Raw genomic sequence first — 11,260 nt, forward strand, 5'->3', positions numbered from 1 at the left:
AGTATTGATACTTGCAAAGTATTGATTAACATCTCCACTGGCAGGAAGACTTATTTGTACAAAATGATGTATTCACAGTGCTTGATTCGTGGATGTTTAAAATGTGATAATATTCAACTCTGCCTAGGAATATCTCAAAGAATATTTCAAAGATGACTGTAAAGTATAATACTTTTAGAGGTATTTTGCACACATTAGATCAACAAATTGAATGCAAAGATGTTTACAAGAAAAGCTATTTCCACTTAAAATTTAGACCTGTGATTATATATTTTACATATTATATATTTTGGACAAACCTTGTAGCAATTCTAAAGTTTATTTGCCTGAAACTCTTGGAAGTTTAAAAAAATCATTGGCTTCACTTGTCCAATAGAAATATTGAAAGGCAAAAAAAAATTCAAACATTTATTTTATGTGCCCTCTTGAAATTCTTTTTTCTTATGTGACAGTTTTGGTCAAAATATTTTTTTCACACCTTATCATTGATTGTCATTATTTCAGATCTAGAAATATTTCACCTACTTCTACAGTTCTTTATAGCCCATATTTCTCTTCCTCAGTGCTATGACGATCAAAATTAAATCTTAAAAAAAGGCAGCCAATACAGGTTAGACCTTTACATAGCAAAATTTAACCAGACTACTCTTACTATCAAAATAAAATTCAGCTACAAGTTTCAAAATTTTGAGACATTGATGTTATTTTTATTATCATTATTATTTTTTGCTATTATTTTTGCTAAATAAACAGCTTCTGACATGCATTGTGTGCCTCTAAAGTAATAAATAGTAATACAAACAAATTTATGATTAAGATTGCCAAAGCTTGTCTTGGGGGGGTATCGTGAACAATCTCGCACAGAGTCTCTGTGTTTTCTGTATCATTATTACCCCTATTGGTGGGTAACAGTGCACCTGTTTAATCTTGGCCATTCTGATCATTCTTTGCTGCCATTGACGTAGAAATATAGGCAAACGTGCCTATTATTCACACACAAACCCAGCGTTGTAGCTAGTGCTTGTACAAGCAAGATCTTGGTAATCGATGCCACCACCCCATTTCATAGCGAGGCACGGTTCATTCCCGGCTCCATCTATTGCACCTCCCCCAACCCCGGGATTGTAAAATACTGAGTTGGGACTGTTCTTCCAAATACAGACACTATTGATACACTCCGCATCACACCAGTATCCATTATCTGAAATTGAATTTGATTCTTTGTTACTGAAAGAAGATGCATACAAAACCCCAAACTTGCTTTTACAAGCATAAACACAAAGCAACACACACTCGTACTCACAGGAATATAAATAAAGCTGAAGCCAAAACATATTTAAAAAACTGACAGTTAGTAGAGGCCTTGGGCAAAAAGGGCTGAATAAAATATTCCATCAATGCAAACCCCAAATACTTACATGAGGTGGAGGCTACATTGGCGTCAACAAAGTTCCATTCTTGTGCGTCGTTTATGGCAACAAGGATCATCCCCATGTTTTGACAGCACGTCTGGGCCGCCACCTGCGACCGTCCCTGTTTTGGGTCACCGAAGTAGTAGTTTTTACCTGCGTATTGTAAAGTATACCCTGGCCCACAATTAGGATCTGAAACTGTATTAAAGCAATTCTTTAATTGCAAGTTAATTTTGAAACATTTATGTTTATCTGTAAGCCTACGTACTTTTGTGGTTCCATGTTTACTTTTTTTACTCATTTTAAAGACATTTGCATGTCTCAGACGTGCATTTATTCACACTCACCAACGCAGTCAGACGCACTTGTGGACCCTGTTGCCGCCGTTGTGGACCCAGATGAACAACTGACACAAGATACCGCTCCAGCTGCACTCTGGTATTGCCCAATGGGACAGGCTGTGCAGGCCGCCTGTCCTACAGAGCTTTGGTAGTGCCCCACAGGGCACTGGATACAGGTTGACTCCCCGGTTGAGTTCTGATATTGACCAGCAGGGCAAGAGGAACAGGTTGTCTGACCGATGGTATCTTGGTAGTGGCCCGCTTGGCAGAGGGAACAAGTTGCCTGCCCAGAAGAACTCTGGAACTGCCCGACCGGACAAGGCAAACATGACGTTGACCCGTTCTGGTTCTGGTACTCTCCTACAGCGCACGGTATGCAGGTCTGAGACCCAGTTTCGCTTTGGAATTGCCCAGGTGGACATGGAAGGCATTCTGCAGACCCACTTTCGTTTTGGTAGCTCCCGCTTGGGCACGGGAGACACGCTGACGAGCCATATTGGTCTTGGTATTGCCCAGCCTGACAGGCGACACAGGCACCTTGCCTCACGCCATTGGCACACCAGTCGCAGGTTTCGTCAGAATCCGTGTTGGCGTTGTATTGACCCTGTGGGCACGAACCTTAAAAGGAGATATTATCATTGAATATTATATTTCTCTGGTTAGGTGCATCAGTTGTAATGGTGATTTTTTCTTTTCCTCTCTTTCTTTCTTTCTTTCTTTTTTTACTTTTGTACCAAAACAAAACCAGTTTTTAGACTATCAGATGGTAAGAAGCACCCTGAGGGTGTAAGTCTAGACTTACCAATACTGGAGCAAGTCTCTTCTGCCAGCCCAGTGTACTGTAAAAAAAAGGATAATTCAGGCTTTTATTGCTGCTCAACTTGATAACAACCATTATGGCCAGTTGCTCTGACACCTTGACTTTCGGAGATAATCTAGAAACCGAGAAGTTGTAGAGACTTGTAGAAACTCAACCCTATATTCTCAGCATGTCCACATAACGTATGCCTGTAGTGACAGAAGTGAGTTTCCAGAATTGCTTTGGAACTCGGTGTGTAGACTAACTCTGCAGATTCCACGTGAAATCGCCAATTTTCTGCACCGCACCAGCTTCACCAAGGCAAACTATGCAACAACATTACTGTAACATGTGATCACACAATTTTTGCTCCATCTCACAAGCCCAAGTTACCAGTCAAAATTAATCCGGTTAACTGGCCGTGTCGCGTGCGAGTGCTACTCTCTGATACCACAGGCTCCGATACAATAATTTTGTGAAAGACTACTAGCAGATCCCGTTTAGGTGACTCTTAAGTAAAAGGCAGGTTATTTGGGTCTACATTTTGTTCTCAATCTTTTGAATTAAAGTGTCTCAATATAAAAAGGACCAAGAACCCTATAGAATTTGCCAGTAGTGACATTTCTGTATCAGCAACACAATTTCTCAGGCACGACGACATGACCGTCAGAGCAAATTTCATACAAGGAAATTGCACAAAAGAGAGGGGGGGAGAGATACGTTTGTTTGTGAACGTTTATGCCTCTAGCAGTGGCGGATTTAGAGGGGTGGGGAGGTCAGGGGGGTCCTGACTCCCCCCCCTTCGATTTCTGGTCCCCTCTCGTAATTAGAATTTTGACTAGCTGGTCTAAACCGTTCGCCCTCTAAAATACCAAAAAATTTTCTGGAGTGTGTGTGTGTGTGTGTGTGTGTGTGTGTTCAATGTATCCAAGCCGACTGGATGGCGATTTGCACTAGTAATAGTGCATAAAACGTCCTTATAACTGACAACAGCAAACATCAAATTTTCAAAACGTCATCTCTTTGAAATGATAAAACTGATGGAAGCTGCCGGTAGGTAAATCAATCAAACCTTCACTTACCACACACAAGAGATCCTTTCATATTGTATTAAAATTAATGGATTAATATTTCTGAAGTGCCGTGTCAGCTTTTCTGTCAACGGCATCAATCTACCTTTCTCTTTAAAAACTCAGCATGCCGTTTCAAATTGTCATAATAGAATTATATACTAGTAGTCACAAAAAGGGCATTTCGAATTAAACGTATACTGTAAAATCTTTGTGTGATGGGGTATAAAGTTATAGGCCTACCGGTCCCGTTCATTGCTGTACGTATAAGATATTATTACCATCTCCTATTTTCATTGGTTATTTTTCCTACTTTTTTCCCTTTTATTCATTCTTTCTCACGTGTCTTTGACTTTGGCAGGCACTGACCCTCTGATTTGACTGGGTCTTTCTCTCACAGTCAGGGACCACAGTATAAAAAAGTGTAATCAGATTGCGTTATCCAAAGATGTGAGCCCATAGTTTCCTGGGGTTTTATTATTAAAGGTATAGTTCATGTTATGTGGGGTCGGGTTATAATAAAGAGTCCCCCGCTAGTAAAAGGAAGGTCCCCCGCAAATAAAGGACGGTCCTCAACAACTCGTAGTCAGAGATAAGCGAGTCGTTTGTCGCGCCCGTTTCTCAGTCTTTACCTTGTCTTTACCTTGCCCCCCCCCCCCCCTTCGATTTCTATTCCCCCTCTTGAAATTAGAATTTTGACTAGCTGAATCATAGTTGTAAACTGCACCAAATGGCACCGATCGCTCTCTAAAATACCAAAATTTTTCCTTCCACAGACCCCTAACCCCTTGCCAATTGGGGTGGGGTCGGCCTTGCATCCGTGGACCCCCCTCCCCCCTTAAATAACCCTGGATCCGCCCCTGAGTACGCCGACATGTCCGTCTGGGCAAATAATTTCATATAATGAAATTGCACATAGGAGAGAGAGAGAGAGAGGTGCGCTAGTTTGTGAGCGTTTATGCCTCTAGTATTATATATGTTTATTATCTGTCTGACAAAAGGTAAAGATACGGAATACTTCTTCAGTAATAATTAAGTGAATGACCCAGCTTCAAAAGCAGGTCAGGCTGATTAAATTTTAATAGGTAATACGAGTCTACAGTCGACAAATAATAGACCTATAATTGTGTGTAGCGGTTACCAGTGGCTGAAAGAAATCTGAACGAATAATGAATAAATATCTGAAAAGGCAATTGTTACCGTAAATGTAAAAGCGTGGAATTAATAATGAGCCTACCTTTTCGAAGAAACTATAATTTCCGGAGCTCACATCGGATGCCCTAATGATTCCATTCCCGGATGGTCCGGCAGATCCGGTGTTCAGTTGACAGGACTTGCTCCCGTCTTCATTTTCGATCAGGTTGAAGGACTTGCAGGACGATTCCGTTTGGCAGTAGGTGGCGCACTCAAGCTTAGACCGGACCGAGAGCTCTTGGAGCCTGTACAAGGCCGACATGTAGAATCCGCTACCGCAGCCGGCCGGTTCGCTGTAGCTGCCTGAATTGATCGCCCCGAGCGGGATCAATAGAGACACCAGTAAGGAGACGGATAATCCAGACAAAATCATATCAACTTACTGGTCTGATGGATCTTGAATATAAGTGCGAGACTTGAGACAAATGTCCGAAGTGACCTAAGCGAAGATTCAATGAATCGCCTAGACGATGCCTAAAATATAATGAATATTATAAATTAAATAAAAAAAATAAAGAAAGCACATGGGTTCCCTTCTTTAACTACATGGAAAGCTGAAAACGGAAAAAACGAGCAAGTTAATACATTATTTAAAAAAAAAAACATGCAAAACGCTATCGGGTAGTGAAAGAATTTTTTTGACAGTAGAATAAGAACACGCCCACTATCCATTGAAAAATAAAAACGGTCATCTTTTATAATGTTAACTATAAACGTGAGACCTTTTCTGTCTATGTTGTAAAGTCAATGGCTTACCCTTTCAACCTTACCCTTTAACTGAAAGATATAAGTAAAGCCAAATCAAATAACAAAAAAGCCCAGCGAGTTATTGGGTACAAGTTTAATTTCCTGAAGAGTCCACAAGTGTGTAAATTGTTTTCGTGTAAAAAAAAAATATGGAAAATGTCCAAGTAACATACTGTTAACATTCAAGGCTTACAGAGATTGCCATCTAATAAGAGAATATTAAATGGTGTAATGGCAATTTAGAATAGAAAATTTTGGGGATCACGCAAACGACGAAATTAAGTAAATGCTTGATAGTTACAAAAAAGTCGGGTATAAATTTCCTTGTCTTTGTAAGAAAAATTAGTCGGTGAATGCATGTTTGAAAGCTCTTATTCGTCGTCAAAACACTATCAATAAAACAAAAGGAGAAGAAAAACTATAAAATCTCCCGGAAATTCCTTAAATTTTCTTATATTTACTATGGTATACCATATCAAAAACCGGTGACAAAATTTACGTTCAATGAACTGGTTTCTGATTTTTTAACCACTCTCGTAATGGAAGACTAGTGAATTTCACTCGGAACGGTAAAATTTGGGAAGTTTGGATGGGGTTTCCCTTGATGATGAAGGGGGGATTGCTGAAATTTCCAGGAAAATCTTTTTTTTTTTTTTATAAAGGTCTAACCTGTATGGTTTATTTCATTTCATATTTAACTTGATGGTACATTTGAACGTTTATATGCTAAAACCGAGGTTCATTTTAGAGACATATGCTACTCGCTGATGCGTTTTTCCAAACTGATGAAATTTGATATAGAAAATTCGTCTGGAAGTTTTTAAAATGTTACTTTTTATCTTAATTGATGTCCTTACTATAGTCTTGTTTTTCATATCTCTTTTTTTTATTTTTTATTTTGCTTAAAACTTGTGTTTATGAATGATAATTACTAAAACCCAAGTAAGTAACATTTTTTTTTTTGCTAGACAGTCACAAATATTTGCAAATGAACTGTTAAATGAAGAGAACTATAACAGTTAACGTGTGTGTGCGCGTGCGTGTGCGACCGAGCAATAAAATCATATGTTGAAAACAAGAATATTAAAGTAACTCACCCTTTTCCTCGAAAATATTGCAAAATTCCAATTTGAATTAGTAGATAATCACTGATTCTCGCAGAACTCTTATCTGTATCTGTCACCAGGCCCTTTCACGAGCAAGAAAAGTAAGGAAATCGAAAATTCTTTCCAGAAAATACCTTGGAAAAGTTTAACCCAATCATGTGAAATGAACAGCTCCTCTGACGTAGAGGTCCGCGTTTGTCTACACATCAAATATTAACAAATTTGGGAGTAGTGCTCAACAATCAAGGTATTCTTTCCAAAGGCAATACCTTTGGGATATCTGCGCGCACATGTAGAGCCCTTTATTGTAGCGAAGTCTGAGGAAGACCTCCTCGTTATGTGTGATATCCCGAAAAACAAACAAGCGAAGTGAGCTACGTCATTATACACAGGGCGTTAATAATGAAATGGTCAATATAAACGCATGACACTTCGCACATAAATTAATTAACTAGAATACATAAAAGGACCGTTCATTTTTGAAAACCCCACAAGGGCCTATTTATGATTGAGATAGAAAGGGACCTCAGACTTATTATGTACAGATAGATCTACATCTTGACCAATAAACCTTCAAGGCGTTAGTGTCAGGTGCGGGTGCACCCTACTCATTCTCACAGAACTCTTTATGGCAAACAGTGCGCGTTAGATCTTTATAATTTATTGAAAAAATATAGAAATCTCAGAAAATTTATTATTATTATCATCAAGGTATAGAATTGCCCTATCCAAACCCGCTTAGAAAATAAATAAAGATGTTTACATTAAAGCATTTAATTTTTGAGTTATTTAATTATTTTTTACTATAACTGTCACGATAAAGCGGGCACAAGTCTCTTCGTCAGCTTCTAGTGTGCCTCCCAACACTCGGCCTAGCAGGTGGTATTGATTTTATCTTCTTACATTTTGCAAACTGAGGCTTCTGTTGAGGTCCGGACATTTAGATTGTTTTCATCCATTTGCCCTAGATAGATAGATAGATAGATAGATAGATAGATCAGATATATATTTTATTTATTCTGAATTGTGAACAGAAGCACAAGCAATAAAGAAAACACTTTTTCACTTTCACAATATCAGCAGGGCAAGCACTCAAAATTGAATTGGAGTGATAAACATATTTAAATAAATAGCTAGTAAATTTGTTTGATCAAAAAGCTGCAAGTGATTTGAACTCCAAGTTATTAAATTTCTCCCTAAAGCCGGTTGTGAAAGGGCAGTCGCACAGAACATGTTGCACAGTTAGTGCATTCCTGCAAATGCACGTACATGTTCAATTTTCATACGGACCTCGACAAGCGACCTTTTTCCACCTGACAAACGGAATCTGATTGCTATAATTTGTTCATGCTCTTTAACTTATGCTGGAGGTAGGGTTAGATTCTGTTTATCATTGAGATTTCATTTCATCCAAAATTCTAACTTTGTCGGCTTTGTCGTTTTCCACATAGCTATCAGCATCTCCGTGAAATATATCCACAAAGTTGTAGTATAGCATGCCATACACGTACCCTCTACCAGGGCCGCATTTATTATTGTGGACATTTTTGGCTGAAGCGACACAATAGACAGTCATTTTGGCTGACATCAGACCAAAATGACTGTCTAATTATCTAGAGACATATCTGTGAATATCTGTGGAAAATCAATCTCTCGCCCTGGTAAAGGGTACCATACACGCTGTATAGTAAAATTGTCCTCGTCTGGTCTCTCTCTCTCTCCCCCCCCCCCCCCCCCCCCCACCTCGTCATCAAAACTCTCCATCCACCAGTGGCAGATCCCGTTTACTCTTGATTGGCTTTCAATATAAAATTTGCATAAAATTTTGCAGTTTTAATTGACGCACTTCTGAGTTTTCTACACAGCAGACTGTTACATGCGAAACAAGATATAGTTTGTAACATTTGTAAATTAAATTTAAAAAAAAACAAAACAAATATAGCTTTTGAATTCAATTTTTATTCAATTCAATAACAATATAATATTGTCAAATCTATAAACTCTGTCTCTGTTACATAATAGTGATCCTAGACTTGCTAGGCAATCTTGAAAGTGTACTCTCAGATAAATGTTTTATACTAAAGCATCGATAATAAACTCTCTACTTTATTCCCAACACCAACCTAAACTTATTATAACATGTTAAAAGTATTTACAAAACAATTCAATGAATGCATAGTAAAATGATTGCAGTTGGCCACCATGTTATTGAGCCATTAGTAAACAAATTAACATTTAATAGATCAGTCTCCAACTCCTTTACTTTTGTAATAGATATCAGTGGATAGGATAATTCTCTGTGCCTGGAAGACAAAATTAATACAATCTAGGACTATACACCAATTTGAAATGAAAAAGTTCAATATTGATATCTGTCTATTAAAATTATCAAAAACTGTCACAATGGAAGACCAAATAAAATTCACAAATCATTGCGTTAGTTTGAGAGAAAAAAAAAATACAATGAATAAATAAATAAAATACAAAATAACATTAATCAATGAAATTAATCCTATATCAACTTGAAGTATGTTGGCATGAAATGAGTAAGTCAATTTTTTTTTCAGATCTTAGTATTTTTGCTTAACAAGGCACATTGGTCCTCTCATCACTGCTCATACGGGAATGTCATAGCTGTCTTAATAATTCTGTGGAAAAAAATCCAAATCAAATCTTCAAACCAAAACACTGACACAAGTTTGAACTTGATCCTCATGTAGCTGAATTAAGCCACACTGATTCTATAAGATTACAAGAACAGCTCACAATTATGTACACACTGTCAGCACTTAAATCAAATTAAAAAAATGCCTTTTCTACCAACTACAAGTCAACAACTGTCATCACACATGATATAAGAGATATTTAGTGTCTTCCTTTTTTTCATACACGTTGCTCTAATTACAAATTAACTCATTCTCAAACATTTTATGAAACTTTCCCTAGTCGGGTCTACTTTAAATACAAGATTATAACATGATATTGTAACTCGCTATGCTATATTTAGTCCTCACAACAACATTTTCTTTGCAACAACAATCCCTGCAAATTTCTCCAGCTAATGAACTTCTAATGCTTGGAATAAAAGAGAAATATATACAGCACACTTTTGCAAATGGTAGAGATAGGAAAAACTCACATTTTTTTTTTCAAAATTGCATCTTGTGAGATTTTGTTCTGCTGCCTTCATTACAAAATCCATCAACATCAAACAATCTTCAAACAAAAGATGGAAAATTAAATAAAAATGTATAAGCCTATAAATCTGAAACTTGTTTCTCTTTCAAACAACAGCAAATCAACAAATTGAATGTTAATACAAACTTCACATTGCAGTTTCAAATAAAAAAAATAGATGTAACATTTAAAAATACTAGATTTAGTGCAATGTAGTGTCTTATCTGAATAATAGGTGGCACTACTGTATAAAAATTATATAGAATCTGGTTAGAACATGATATTATCTTTTACAGAATTATATTATCTGCTGTTAACACTCCATTCTGTCATCTTTGGTGAATGTACAAATCGGCTTTCATGAAAAAAAAATGACAGGTCCATGTTAGTTATCAAACTCACTTCTGGTCTATACACAAACACATCTATCTAAATGAAGTAAAACTAGTATTTACAAATCAAAACCAATAATCTAATTTCACAGCAAGTATACAAGTATAGTTTCTACTGCTATAATTAATATGATATAATGGAAGAAGTTAAACTTCTCAAATCAATGTAAACTAAAACCATTGCATCAAAATTGAAATCAGACTTTTGACTTTTTCTGGTCTCCCATGTTTGGTATGAAAAAACCAATAAATTGTGTCTTGAATATTTAAGCCCAATTGATGTGATGTGGTTAACTTTTCAAACCATATTCATAAAAAAGCAACTTAACATGCTGTTACTATTCTAGCAAACTTTTTGTCTTAGTTCTTTGGTCCTTGTGGTTTATCTTACATACATTCTGTCTAAATAGAAGACTTGGCAGAAACACCTAGAATAAATTACTTTTCATATATGATAGTTGTTCCTATAAATCCACTGTTCTATTTTTTTCCCAGACTTACTATTGTATTAGCACTTGAACACATCCTCATATTCAAAATAAACACTGTTGTTTTTAAATTTCCCTGTGTTGTCTCTGGTCCTTAATTCATACTCTTAAAGAGTTTGTACACCCTTCTGACAGGGTAACTTCAGCAACATAAAATGTCCCTGTTAAATTAGTAGTCACTGATTACGTTTTTTCTGTTTTTGTCTACAAGTGCATTTAGTCACGGCCATGGAGCACCCTCAAATGCAACTAAATAAATAAAAGAAGAAAAAAAATTCACAAGGAAATGGATTCTCAGTGTTTAGGTCATGTAAGTTCATGCGTCATGGGTGTGCCTCCCTCTTTATTGACTCTGTGGTCCCATCATCATTGGTTTCCGAGTTCTGTAACAGAGATATGAGGGCTTGGTTAATACATTTTTTGCTTTGTGCACTGTTATGTGTTTTACAAGAAAATATATTTTTAAACTGATCAAATATTGATGATATTCCTTACCACTTTGAATTGTAAATTTAGTGTATTAAAATAAAGGTA

The 11,260-nt window shown here is 36.8% G+C and overlaps 2 protein-coding genes across 12 annotated transcripts in view; both read right to left on the bottom strand.

Moving 5' to 3' along the window:
• Window positions 1-16: 16 nt before the first annotated feature.
• LOC106161550 (uncharacterized) lies at window positions 17-7,183 on the bottom strand. The gene is made up of 6 exons (XM_087011647.1): window positions 6,661-7,183; window positions 4,860-5,290; window positions 2,556-2,592; window positions 1,760-2,371; window positions 1,419-1,610; window positions 17-1,201 (listed from the first exon to the last, which is right to left on the bottom strand). The coding sequence occupies exons 2-6, from the start codon at window positions 5,187-5,189 to the stop codon at window positions 987-989; spliced, it is 1,386 nt and encodes a 461-aa protein (XP_086867773.1). The 5' UTR covers window positions 5,190-5,290; window positions 6,661-7,183; the 3' UTR covers window positions 17-986.
• A 1,425-nt stretch (window positions 7,184-8,608) lies between these two features.
• The window catches only part of LOC106173131 (uncharacterized), a 61,180-nt gene continuing 58,528 nt past the window's right edge, over window positions 8,609-11,260 (bottom strand). For all 11 annotated transcript variants that reach the window (XM_087011614.1, XM_087011615.1, XM_087011619.1 and 8 more), the window contains one exon: window positions 8,609-11,109. The gene's annotated coding sequence lies outside the window, so the exon portion shown is untranslated. The remainder of the gene's footprint in view (window positions 11,110-11,260) is intronic.

The sequence above is a fragment of the Lingula anatina genome, chromosome 4 (assembly GCF_051362555.1).
Source record: "Lingula anatina isolate TDL-2025a chromosome 4, LinAna3.0, whole genome shotgun sequence".
NCBI classification, from domain to species: Eukaryota; Metazoa; Brachiopoda; class Lingulata; order Lingulida; family Lingulidae; genus Lingula; species Lingula anatina.